General features: G+C 37.3%; 1 protein-coding gene across 1 annotated transcript; it reads left to right on the top strand.

The window, feature by feature from the left end:
* The first annotated feature begins 378 nt into the window (after positions 1-378).
* LOC107037677 (homeobox protein SIX2) lies at positions 379-13,971 on the top strand. Its single transcript, XM_015256337.2, has 4 exons — positions 379-1,166; positions 5,259-5,720; positions 12,590-12,915; positions 13,669-13,971. The coding sequence occupies exons 1-4, from the start codon at positions 856-858 to the stop codon at positions 13,839-13,841; spliced, it is 1,272 nt and encodes a 423-aa protein (XP_015111823.1). The 5' UTR covers positions 379-855; the 3' UTR covers positions 13,842-13,971.
* Positions 13,972-14,187: the final 216 nt, after the last annotated feature.

Below are 14,187 nucleotides of genomic sequence, written 5' to 3'. Positions count from 1 at the left end.
AAAAAATGAACCTCTCACCAAGAAAAATTGACAAAAAATTTGAAGAAAAGAAAAATTCGAGGATTTGAGAACGAAATAATGAAAAAATCGGGGAAAAATCTTGAGGAAAAAAAAACCAAGGGGGGATGTATCTGCACACATGGACAGGTGTTGATCCCCCCCTCCAGCCGAGAGGAAAAAGCATCTCCCTGCGAATGAGAGAAATCCCAGTATCCCCCGATGTAGCATAAGAGGGTTGCGCCTACCCCGGTATCCTCCACCAATGGGAACTAATCCCGGTAATCCCCGCCCGCCAATCCGCATCGCCACTCGGTCCGTTTCCAGTCGAGTTGAGGGGCACAACGTTGCGCGCTAGTGTTACCACCGTGCACCCAAAAACTCAACGGGCGATATAACGCGAAGGGAAAAGAAGGCAAAAAGTGAGAGTGTAGAGAAGTGAATGAGAAAAAAAAACATTGCGAGAAATATCGAGAAAAAGAAGGGAATGGGAGTGAAAAAAATAATGGTATTGGCAGTGGTGAACCTCAGCTAACTTGGTGACTTGGTCACTCAGTGACTGTGTCTCGTAATAATCGGTGCTGACGTCTCGCAGTGGCTCGTTTTACTCTACATGTGTGTTGTATATTTATCAATTCACTTCGACCAAATTAATTGACATTTATCAATTAATTTCAACCAAAGATGACATTAGTTAACTGACAGACTGTTTTATTCAGTTAAATAGTTTACCCAATAGCTTGAAAAATGTGATGTCAACTATTTTCATGTTATGGACATTTTGAGGGCTTCAAAGTGACCGAAAAATTGTGACGCAAGGATTTTCCAGACATTTTGGATTTATTTGGATAAGTGATAATGTCCGAGAGTTCGGATCAATTGTCATCGCCCAACAGCGAGTGCAATAGTCAAATGGGTCACCGTAGTTCGGGTGGTTACGTGAACACGATACAGGGATTATCGTTGAATCTTCATCAGCGTCAGCAGAATTCGGGTGTCACGGCGGGGAACAGTCCGAGGTACGGACAGGAACAGAGTGCTTGTAATTCAGTGAATATTTCTAATATCGGGCTTAATGTTACGGGGAGTACTGCCGATTTTACGCCCGAACAGATATCGTGCATGTGCGAAGCACTATCGCAGAGTCATGATATTGAAAAACTTACCAGGTAATGATGGTTTGTGATTATTTCCTTCCCGTCGATTCCCATTTTTTTTTCATTTAGAATTTTCAGTTTTTACTTTTCTTCCCTGATACCTTGACATTCGGTTTTTCGCAGATGTTGAGTGATGATAAAAAACGAAATTAAATCTATTTATTTTGGATATTCTTGCGGTTATCTTAGTCTTGTTGTTGATGTTCGTCATTTTGAAAAATAAGTAGGGGAGGATGGGGTAAAAGGGACACTTTAGACTTTTTTAAAATTATTTATAACTCCGAAACAAATTTATCAATTGAGCTCAGTTTAGGCTCGTCACAAAGAGAAAGAGTTGTTCTTTGTATTGAAAAAAAAATTATTGAATTTTATCAACATTTCAACCCCTCATTAACATTTTAAAAAAAGTCAAAAGTGTCCGTTTTACCCCACCCTCCCCTAGTTGGAACAAGAATTAAGCTGAAACTAGCAAAATATTCGTCCGCGGGAAATTCAATTTAGGGGATATTTAAAGTAACTCTACCCTTACGGTAAATTCGAAGATTAGGGGAGGTTGGGGTAAAATGGACACTTTTGACTTTTTTAAAAATGTTAATGACAGCTTGAAATAGTGATGAAATTTAATAATTTTTTTTTCAGTGCAAAGAGCAATTCTTGCCCTTTGTGGTGAGCCGAAACTGAACTTCATTGATAAGTTTGTTTATGCGTTATGAGTAATTAAAAAAAAGTCTGAAGTGTCCATTTTACCCCACCCTCCCCTATTGAAAACTGCAAAACAAATTCAAAAAACTGGATTAGATTCGGAATTCTAATTTTTTTCTCAAGTTAATTATCGCTTTGGTTTTTCAAAGAAGAAATGTTTAAAAATCAGGATTTAACCCAGTGTCTTATGTGAAAATCAATATTTCCATCGTAATTGGAGATTAAAATCAGAATTTTTTTTCATTAGATGTGAAAAAAAAAGATTTTTTTTGACACATAAAAAATAATCCACCGTTTTGCAAATAAGTTTTATTATTTATTTATAAGAGGGAAATCTTTGAAAAAATATCAATATCTCGCGAAATTTAATTTAGATAATACTGACTGGGTAAGAATTTTTCCAAATTTTTTCCATGCAATTTAGTTGAAAAATTTGAAAACTGAAAATATCCAAAAGTACAGCGTAGCCCGGCCGAAGAGCCACTTTAGAGCCACGGTAGAGCCACTTTAAGTGTAGGAGAGTGAAATAATCATATGTACAAATGTTTTTCAAGTGCGAAAGAGTTTGTACATTACTTAAAAACATTTGTACACACGGAGAGACATGTTCGTAAAAATTCCGGAACTCACAATTCACCCACCGATCACGAATTAAATTTAAGTGACGGTATCGTAATTTTTCCGGAACGCTCCGAAAAAATTGCGTGACAGTTCCGTAAAATTTCCTACAACCACATTTCCCTCCGGAATTACGAAAGAGATACGTAATTTTTATTGAATATTTCTCTCCGTGCACTCCTAGATTGGTTCTAGGTGAATTCATCCCGGACTACTCATCCCAAAACAAATCAGTCCCACGACAATTTCATCCCAAACATCAAATTCCAATGGAATTTTTCACTGTCACAACAATAATTCAGGGAGAGAAAAATATTAACTTTATTTTCACAGAAAAGGGCACTAAACACAACATCACAATCAATCAGATACTTCACGATTCCCTCCTAGTATTGTTTACACAACCGATCAACGGATGAACAGGAAACATTGCAAAAAAACCGTCAAATCATTCTTATCCATCTCAACTAACATTAGGCCACACGTAACAGACCACAGCATCAATTTACAAAATCAGTACAAAACATGAAAATTAATCCGATAAGTCACGCGCTTCAGTCAAGCGTATTCTTCATCCAAACAGTAATAATAAAAGAAATGGAATGAAACTGCCGCGGGATGAATTCAGTAGCGAAGCGGTAAACCGGGTCAAGTCGATTTTTATTATTGGCTAGTTTTTGACGAATATCTCGGAATCTAGAAGAGATAGGAAGGTTTTTGTCATGACCTTTTTTGCAGAGCCAATAGAGCGTGATAAAAAAAGTTATGAGGAAAATTTTGCTATCTCTCTTAGATTCCGAGATATTCAGCAAAAACTAGCTAATAGTCAAAATCGACTTAACTCGGTTTACCGCTTCACTACTGAATTTGTTTTGAGCTGAAATTGTTTGGGATGAAATGTCATGGGATGAATTAACGTGATACCCCTGGATTCGCCTAAGACAAATCTTCTGCTGTTGAATCTTTCGCTAGTTTCAGCTTCATAAAACAAGAACTGACATAGGGGAGGGTAGGGTAAAATGGACACTAGACTTTTTTAAAATTATTCATAGCTCAGAAACAAATGTATCAANGAATTCATCCCGGACTACTCATCCCAAAACAAATCAGTCCCACGACAATTTCATCCCAAACATCAAATTCCAATGGAATTTTTCACTGTCACAACAATAATTCAGGGAGAGAAAAATATTAACTTTATTTTCACAGAAAAGGGCACTAAACACAACATCACAATCAATCAGATACTTCACGATTCCCTCCTAGTATTGTTTACACAACCGATCAACGGATGAACAGGAAACATTGCAAAAAAACCGTCAAATCATTCTTATCCATCTCAACTAACATTAGGCCACACGTAACAGACCACAGCATCAATTTACAAAATCAGTACAAAACATGAAAATTAATCCGATAAGTCACGCGCTTCAGTCAAGCGTATTCTTCATCCAAACAGTAATAATAAAAGAAATGGAATGAAACTGCCGCGGGATGAATTCAGTAGCGAAGCGGTAAACCGGGTCAAGTCGATTTTTATTATTGGCTAGTTTTTGACGAATATCTCGGAATCTAGAAGAGATAGGAAGGTTTTTGTCATGACCTTTTTTGCAGAGCCAATAGAGCGTGATAAAAAAAGTTATGAGGAAAATTTTGCTATCTCTCTTAGATTCCGAGATATTCAGCAAAAACTAGCTAATAGTCAAAATCGACTTAACTCGGTTTACCGCTTCACTACTGAATTTGTTTTGAGCTGAAATTGTTTGGGATGAAATGTCATGGGATGAATTAACGTGATACCCCTGGATTCGCCTAAGACAAATCTTCTGCTGTTGAATCTTTCGCTAGTTTCAGCTTCATAAAACAAGAACTGACATAGGGGAGGGTAGGGTAAAATGGACACTAGACTTTTTTAAAATTATTCATAGCTCAGAAACAAATGTATCAATAGAGCTCAGTTTGGGCTCATTACAAAGGGAAAGAATTGTTCTTTGTATTGAAAACAAAATGATTGAATTGTCATGGGATGAATTAACCGGATACCCCTAGACTCGCCTAAGACAAATCTGCTGTTGAATCTTTCGCTAGTTTCAGCTTCATAAAACAAGAACTGACATAGGGGAGGGTAGGGTAAAATGGACACTAGACTTTTTTAAAATTATTCATAGCTCAGAAACAAATGTATCAATAGAGCTCAGTTTGGGCTCATTACAAAGGGAAAGAATTGTTCTTTGTATTGAAAACAAAATGATTGAATTGTCATGGGATGAATTAACCGGATACCCCTAGACTCGCCTAAGACAAATCTGCTGTTGAATCTTTCGCTAGTTTCAGCTTCATAAAACAAGAACTGACATAGGGGAGGGTAGGGTAAAATGGACACTAGACTTTTTTAAAATTATTCATAGCTCAGCAACAAATGTATCAATAGAGCTCAGTTTGGGCTCATTACAAAGAGAAAAAATTGTTCTTTGTATTGAAAACAAAATGATTAAATGTCATCAACATTTCAACCCGTCACTATTATTTTTAAAAAAATCAAAAGTGTCCACTTTACCCCAGTCTCCCCTACACATCTCGCAGTGTTGATAGTAAACATCGGACATAATTCTCAACTTGTCATTATTTTTTATTTATATCAGATGATCGTCGAAGTTGATGCGCCACTCGAGTTCTATTTGCTTTTTAAAATAGTATTTGAAAATTGTAAATGAATTCCATCATCATCAACGGTGAAGCGAAAATGTCTCGATCTCAAAAGTCCCTCAATTTCCTATTTTGCAGATTTTTGTGGTCCCTTCCGCCGGGTGAACTGCACCGCGGTGGCGAGAGTGTTTTAATGGCGCGTGCAGCGGTGGCATTTCACCGTGGCGCTTACCACGAGCTCTATTCAATTCTCGAAAGCCACCCATTCTCTCCTCGTCGTCACCCAGAGCTTCAACAAATGTGGTACAAATCTCACTACTGCGAGGCTGAGAAAATCCGGGGCCGCGCGTTGGGCGCAGTTGACAAATACCGTTTACGAAAAAAGTATCCACTGCCAAAGACAATCTGGGACGGTGAGGAGACGGTTTACTGTTTCAAGGAGCGATCGAGGAATGCACTGAAGGAGTGTTACACGAGGAATCGTTACCCAACGCCCGATGATAAGAAAGACTTGTCTAAGAAGACCGGCCTGACCCTTACCCAGGTCTCCAATTGGTTCAAAAACCGGCGACAACGAGATCGAACGCCGCAAACGAGACCGTAAGCCAAATAATTGCAGTTGAATTGGGAATGCAAAATGACGATAATTTCTTAGATGCGTCAAGTGCCAGTAGTTTTTATATCGTTGTCATTTACGCTGACAAATCGTACATCTAGATGTAATCTGACCGTCATTTTTGTGCTCGGTAATTTTTTTTGAATTTTTTTCATGAATTTTTTTAGAAATTTGAATAAAATTATGAATAACGCCGGAACGGAAATCGAAAATTTAGTTAACCCCTCACGTACGGGGTCTTTCTGATATCAAGTCCACCACACGCTCAATAGTCTTCGCATCCCATATTTTCTGATGAATGAAAAATTATAAATGAAATATATAATTGAAGCTACAGTATTCACCTTCCCAATGGTATTAATCCGATTGTATTATCTGCCATAGTTTCGGAAATATTCAATTTTGAAAAGAGCCATGCGTTTTTGCATGGATCGGTATGACATACCGAGCCCGTACGTGAGGGGTTAACCCCTTAATATTACCTCAGTATGGAATTGCAAAAAAATCAGAAAAGTTTCGTAGCACTTTTCTTATTTATCATTATCACGGAATCTATAAAGCTCGATTATAGAAAAACAGTCGTAGAAAATTTTTCATTGGATAAATGATGTCGTAAATCTTCTCATTTGAGAACTAATTAAAGAACTCTCAAACATACGGTGCCTAAAGCAGGCTATCTCTTACTAAAATTTGGAGAGCTCTGGGGTCCAAGGTCCAGCATATTGATGACATTTCAACTGATGCTAGTACTATGACATGAAAAAATAGAAGAGAATAGTAAAATACGAATTGAAAAACAGATTACTATACTCATTTATTGAAAAATGCCATTGTCCACTTGTTTCATTTGTTCTTTCCATTCCCGACTGCTTAGCGTGTTTTCGATGTTTCCTGGGATTTTGTTTTCCATGCGTATGGAAGGCACGTGGGACCACGGGGGGTCGCAGCACCCAAAACGGCCTTTTTCCAAGTGCAACAAGTGTCCGAAACACATGTCAACTTTACGTGGACCAGCGGTAAATCATTTCAGGGGGTTTCACACTCAATCATTTATTTTTCTTTCGTTCAGATAATTTGGGGAACTTTGCTCCTATTCTATACATACGTATCAATCACTTCCTATTTCAGTTCCACCAATGCCAAGCAGTCCCAGGAAAAATCATAATCCGATCAATGAAAAATCCAAGTGTTAGCGACATCGATTTTTTGTTAAGAATTTCAGTAAGAGAATTCTGAGAGTCGCGATGTATTAACTCTAGTCTGGTAACCAAACGCGACCCTGCGACTCTGGTCACCTCCGCGGGGATTCCCCGCCGTGTGTGTAGGCTCCAGCGTTGCTGAATTCACTCTACACCACCCGGGCGCGTTTAGCGAGCTTCCGGCAACGTCGCGTCTTGGGCAATTTCATTTAACATGGGAAAACACAATTCATCTGTTCGAAATAATTTGTTTTCTTTAGGAATTTTGAGAAATATGTTGTTATGATGTAATAGACATCAATTATTTTCATGAATCGAGAAAGAATGATCGATATCTCGCAGGTTGATTATTTCGAAAATACCGCATCAGCTGCTTTAGTAATAAGGACTAGCATTATAAAGCGCGCTTCGCGCGCCCGACAATATTTTTTATCCTTGTCAGTGGTTCAATCTTCATTAACACAAACTCATTTTTTTTTCTAATCGTTAGTCGACACTTGTTTGCATTGATAATCGATATTTTCATTTGATTAAAAATACAAAATCGACACCTCGCAATTTCGAGATTTGGTCTTCTCCTTTAGTAATAAGGAATAAGGACTAGTAGCATTATAATGCGCGCTTCGCGCGTGTTAATGAAGATTGAACCTCATCAATGGTTCAATCTTCATCAACACAAACTCTTTTTTTTTTTCTAATCGTTAGTCGACAGTTGTTTGCATTGATAATCGATATTTTCATTTGATTAAAAAAAAATCGACACCTCGCACTTTCGAGATTTGGTCTTCTCCTTTAGTAATAAGGAATAAGGACTAGCATTATAATGCGCGCTTCGCGCGCCCGACCGTATTTTTTAACCTCATCAATGGTTCAATCTTCATCAACACAAACTCATTTTTTTTTCTAATCGTTAGTCGACAGTTGTTTGCATTGATAATCGATATTTTCATTTGATTAAAAATAAAAAATCGACACCTCGCAATTTCGAGATTTGGTCTTCTCCTTTAGTAATAAGGAATAAGGACTAGTAGCATTATAAAGCGCGCTTCGCGCGCCCGACAAAGTTTTTTAACCTCATCAATGGTTCAATCTTCATCAACACAAACTCATTTTTTTTTTCTAATCGTTAGTCGACTGTTGTTTGCATTGATAATCGATATTTTCATTCAATTAAAAATAAAAAATCGACACCTCCCAATTTCGAGATTTGGTCTTCTCCTTTAGTAATGAGGAATAAGGGCTAGCATTATAATGCGCGCTTCGCACGCCCGATAAGATTTTTTAACCTCATCAATGGTTCAATCTTCATCAACACAAACTCATTTTTTTTTTCTAATCGTTAGTCGACAGTTGTTTGCATTGATAATCGATATTTTCATTTGATTAAAAAAAAATCGACACCTCGCAATTTCGAGATTTGGTCTTCTCCTTTAGTAATAAGGAATAAGGACTAGCATTATAATGCGCGCTTCGCGCGCCCGACCGGATTTTTTAACCTCATCAATGGTTCAATCTTCATCAACACAAACTCATTTTTTTTTCTAATCGATAGTCAACAGTTGTTTGCACTGATAATCGATATTTTCATTTGATTAAAAATAAAAAATCGACACCTCCCAATTTCGAGATTTGGTCTTCTTCTTTAGTAATAAGGATGACCCAAATCCTAGTCAATATTTCGCGTCACATGAAAGACAGCCCCCAGACAAAACTGCCATCTAATTCCAAACACTGACTCACTAAGTTCAATCACCGTTACAAGGACGCATGTATTTCATTCACTCAATCCCCGCCACATAATCCTAATTCATTTATCAATGAAATATTCGATAAAGCGTGTTGATACGTGTTTCTCAGTTTTGTTTTCAACAAACAAATGATTACGGGGTATCATGATAAATACTCATCCGCATACTTTCGACCTATCACCCATATAACTCGCTCGGTCCCTCTGGGCCCACTCGCCAGGAGGGGGGGAATTGTTGTGTCTACCGTGTTACGGTCACGACACCACCCGCCCAGAAATTCATTCCGCGCAGGACACAAGAAAAAAAAATAATAAAAGAAATAAATGGGAAAAATATGACGAGAAAAATAAAAGGTGCGAATGAGAATGTCTTCGGATGTCGGATGGACCCATTTTCATGCTTTCCGACGGAGGTTTATATACCGAGGGAAAAAGGAAATGCGACGCCCTATTACCGTTTTATGGCGCAGGATTTGAATTACGTATCTTGTTACACCATTGAGCCTCTCGGCTCCTCTCATCGCTTGTGTCCAATAGTTTTTGATGCGACGATTTTTGGGGTGGTTTATAAAGAGCCGGGGGGCCCCTGGGGGCCGATCTATCTAGGGGGAAATTATGATCAAGTTGAGTGGAAGGAGAATGGGAAAGTTGAGAACGAGATTTTTGAGTTTTTGATGGCGAATTTTCTGGAGAATGTTTCAGAGTGAAACACATTTTTCATACACACGGAGAGAAATATTCAATAGAAGTTACGTATCATTTCGTAATTCCGGAGCGAAAGATGGTTATAGGAAATTTTACGGAACTGTCACGGAATTTTTTCAGTGTTCCGTAATTTTTATCTGAATTTCCTGTGAAAAATTACGATACCGTCACTGAAATTTTCTGAGTCGATTCTATAATCGGTGAGCGAACTGTGAGTTCCGTAATTTTTACTGAACATTTCTGTGAGAAAGAGTGAGAAAAAGCCCTTCAATTCGATTTAAAGGAAAAAAGTCAATGGAATTTAAAGTTTCTCGGAAAACTCAAGTGAAGTTCCAATTTTTAGCGGCAGTTAGACGAAAATTCCACAGTTTATATGAATTCTCTAATGAAAATGAATATTTACTGCCAAATCCCCTTGAATTTTCATGAAATTTCTTTCAAATTTTTCGAATCCCAGGAATTTTTGAAGTAATTCCCTGACAATTCTCCGGAATCTGGAATTCACCCAGAGATTTCTCTGGATTTTCTTGATTTTTCATTAATGTTACGAATAATTAAACTGAAATTTCCAGTTCTACGCATTTCTCTTTGAAATTCTGGATGTGCAATGGCAAAATTCGTTGAAATTCCAGTGGAAAATTTGTAACAGCATATTTAAAAACTCTCAGACGTTTCGAATTACTTCGTTTTATCACATGAAATTCATAAAGAAATTTCATATCTGTCTAATAATCATGAGTCGGAATCATTCATTGCACTGAACGAAGCGAAAAACTAATGATAATTGTTAAAGAATGTTGGAATGATTTCAGTAGCGAAGTGGTGAACCGGTTTAAGTCGATTTTGACTATTGGTCAGTTTTCAATAAATATCTCGGAATCTAAGGGAAACCGCGAAATTGTTGTAATGCCCTTTTTCGTAGCTCTCAATTTGCTCTACAAAAAAGGTTACGACAAAAATTTTGCTATTTCCCTTAGATTTTGAGATATTCATTGAAAACTGGGCAATAGTCAAAATCTATTTATAACGGTTTACCACTTCACTACTGATTTGTTTGTTCCTCAACCTCAACCTCAACCTCAACAAGAAATCACTAACAAGAAAATTTCTCAGATGAAAAAAAAATGTTGACCTTGATGAGATTGCGGAGCCCGGTAGGACGTTAAAATCCGGTGTCTGGATATGTAGGCGGAGTTTCGGTACTGGCGTGTCGTGCACACGCGCATTTCATGTGTGTAGAGCTGAGGGTGCGACGGAGAGTGGGACCCACCGGGTGGTAGCGGCAAAGAACAATGCAAACTCAACTATTTCCTTTCTTCATTTCTCTCTCTATACTCTTCGGTTTCTCGGAAGGCGTCTTATGTGGTTCACACCACGTGCGACATGACAGAGGCTCTAGAGCTAATTACCAATTCGAAGAGTGAAAAATCTGGAGTTTTCAGGCACAAGAGACAATGTCCATGTGGTGGTGATTTTCCCGAAAATTTCATTCAGTCACGGGCTCGTAATTTATCGCTTCCATGTGTTTTTCTTTCTTCTCTACTCTGTTTTTTTTATTCACCGGTGCACTGTTGAAAATTTTCGTCTGAATTCTCTCTGCCATATCCCGGATTTTTTGTCGTTTTCAGGTTCCACTGAAATTTCAGGAAATATGGTCTTTGGAAAATCAAATGTTCCATTTGTTTTCTGTGCGAATGAGCTGGGAATCAGTAAAATACTTGATTTTTCAGTTCAATTGCTTTCAGTGAAAATTCCGAAAATTCAGGGAAAAATTGAGATTTCATAACTATTTTTTTCATAATTCCGATTCAATGTCGCTCTCATGAGATTTTCTGTAATATTTTCTGTGAAATTTCAAAAAATTTACAACAGTGTAAAGTCGTCAAAGGGGTTATTCAAAACTCTATTGGTCGCATCGTAAGCCCCGCACTGTTGAGAATATTCACTTGTAATACCACAAGAGCTTCAAAATTATCGGGTATTTCCCGATAGGTTCGTTGCAAACAAACGAAGGAGTCAAGTTTTTCAGGCTAAAAAATCACGAGTGCGAAGCACGAGTGATTTTTCCTGAAAATCTTGACGACTTCGTTTGTATGCAGGGAACCTTGAGGAAAATGCTCGATTAATTTTGAAGCTCGTGTGGTATTCGGGGGATTATTTTTCCAATCCAAATGTCGGGCAATATAATTGGACCATAAGACGAAACTCACAATTGAGAAACGAAAATTGTATAATTAACACTCATTTCGAATAAAAATCCTCGGATTACCACAATTGAATTCAATCTGTCAGTTTGACGAGGGGTTAATTCGACTGCATGATGTTTTGTTTTTTATATAGCAACTACCAGAGAAAATTATCAAAAAATTATCAGTTGAAAACCCTGTAGCTTGTACCACGTGATGTCGAATGGGCCAATTATATTGCCCGATATTTGGCTTGGAAAAATAATCATATGAATTTTCCGTGTCAAATCGCGGAAATTTTTATCATGTTTAATTTCCACTGAAATTTCAGGAAACTTTGTTACTAAAAAATCTAATGTTCTATTGATTTTTTGTTCAAATGATCTGGAAATCAATAAAATATTTCATTTTTCAGCTCAATTATTCCGTGAAAATTCAGAAAAATCAGGAAAATTCAGGGAAAAATGAAAATTTGTGTCATTTTGTTTTTGAATATTCATGTTCTACTGAAAACTCATGACTTTCCGTGAATTCTACTTAAAATTTGAGATTTCATAACCATTTTTTTCCTAAATCCGATTCAGTGTCACTCTCATGAGATTTATTATAATATCTTCCATGAAATTTCAAAAAAATTCAAACAATTTCTAAAATCGTCAAATTGTTTACTTAACACTCCGTTGGTCACGCCGTGAATTTTTCGTGTCAAATCCCGGAAATTTTTATCGTATTTAACTTCCCCTAAAATTTCTTGTAACCTTGTTACTGAAAAATCAAATATTCACTTGATATTCTGTTCGAATGAACTGAAAATCGCTTAAATACTCGACTTTTCAGTTCAATTCTTTAATTTCAAATCCGAATCTTCACGTCTCAAACTGCAGGCGTTCTCGAATTCACATACCAAAAATTGCACCCCTCAGACAAAATTCATGCCAATTGATATTATTAGACTAATAATATCGATTTGAGCAAACCGACCAAGTCGTCATGATTCCATTCTACCAAATTTTCAGAGAGATGCTCTCACTAAATTGCCAAAGCAACAACGGGAACATGACTAACGGAGTGAGTAGTACCGGCGGCTCACATCAGCCGTTGCAGCCCCTGGAGTCCAGTAGTCCGAACCTTGCAATGTCACCGATATCAACGATAGTTATGTCGCCTGTTGGAATGAATCCCTGCAGTCCAATGGGCATGAGTCCGATGGGACCTCATCATCATGGATACGCTGCACCGGTCACCCCCTCATCCGTGCACTCGGCTCACCCTCACAACGGTGCACTCAGTCCCATGAATGATGTCAAAACCTTGTGCTACGGTCGCGGAGTCTACGATAGTGGTAAGAAAATCATGAAAGAAGTATCAAATACTGAGGATCAGGTAAATGTGCCTGCACTTGTTCTAGTCAGCTATCAAATTTATCCACACAAAAAAACCTAAACGTAAATTACGTTTAAGAAATCGTCTTTTACGCTTGAAGTTGAAGCGTAAATTACGCTCAAAATCGCCGTTAATTACGATTACATAAACGTATTTTACGACTACAAAATCGTAAATTACGCTTAAAATCGCCGTAAATTACGATTATGAGATTGTCTTACAATTAATAAACCCTAAAAAATTTAGTTTCAATTTTTTTTTTAATATTATTAGGCTCACTACGTCAATTTCTTAGTTTTTCGAGTTTTTGACAAAATTTTCGGTTTTAGCAGGAATTATTTGTGGAAGCGGCGGTATGCATTAATTACGGTTGATAAATTATTCAAGTAGAAGATCGAAATCCATTCATTTTCGATATTTACTATTTCCTATTGAATATTGCTATTTGAAAACGCATGCAGAGATGTTGCGGAATTTTCCGATAGAATCGATGAAAAATTGATAGAATTATATGTACGCCATTCAAAAAATTCTTCAACTGACAATGTTTGTTTTCAGTTTGGCAATTATCAAAATCTAAAGGCTTCAGCGTTTTGGGCCACGTGTACTATAAACACAAACGTGGTCTTTTCTAATCCATTTTTCTCCGAAAAAAAATTAACTTAAAATTATTTTGAAGAGTGAGTTTTAATGTGACGTTAATTTTCCCTAGGTAAAGACATCGATCAAACAGCGGTGTATTATTCGAGTCACACCAGCATGCATCATCAGTATTATCAACAGAGTCACCACCAAATGATGACCGGGACTCATCATCATCACCATCAGCAAACAATGTCAAGTGGTTATGAAATTATGTTACCACCACCCCAGCACTCCATGTGACCCACAGAATGTAATTCTCGTGAGGATCAGTCCACGAGTGATGATATTCTCTCGCGAATACACGCATTTGCGTGAATGGAACCGGTGTTAATTACTTAAATAAAGTGCTTACTTGATTAATGCTACCATATTACAGAAGAATCCATTTTTTTCATCTATAAGAGCTTTCAGTCCAGAATTATCAGTCAAACTGGTTGGGTTGAAACGTCTTGTGAATTGTTGAATTGAAATCAACACCTTTGATTCTTTCCAATGCTGATAACTCATCTGGTATGAAAGGATTCAAGAGATTTGAATTTTTTTGTGAAACTCATTTGGAAAATTCATGTGAAGTAGAATTTTCTGT

Source organism: Diachasma alloeum, unplaced genomic scaffold, assembly GCF_001412515.2.
Source record: "Diachasma alloeum isolate Michigan unplaced genomic scaffold, Dall2.0 Dall_scaffold_00269, whole genome shotgun sequence".
In the NCBI taxonomy this organism is placed as follows: Eukaryota; Metazoa; Arthropoda; class Insecta; order Hymenoptera; family Braconidae; genus Diachasma; species Diachasma alloeum.
The sequence above is the reverse complement of the archived record's forward strand: the minus strand, read 5'-3'. Positions and strand labels throughout refer to the sequence as shown.

Coding starts and splice junctions, on each gene's coding strand:
- LOC107037677 (XM_015256337.2), top strand. CDS start 856: ATGTCCGAGAGTTCGGATCAATTGTCATCGCCCAACAGCGAGTGCAAT. Junction 1,167..5,258: donor GATATTGAAAAACTTACCAG/GTAATGATGGTT, acceptor CCTATTTTGCAG/ATTTTTGTGGTCCCTTCCGC. Junction 12,916..13,668: donor TCGCGGAGTCTACGATAGTG/GTAAGAAAATCA, acceptor AATTTTCCCTAG/GTAAAGACATCGATCAAACA.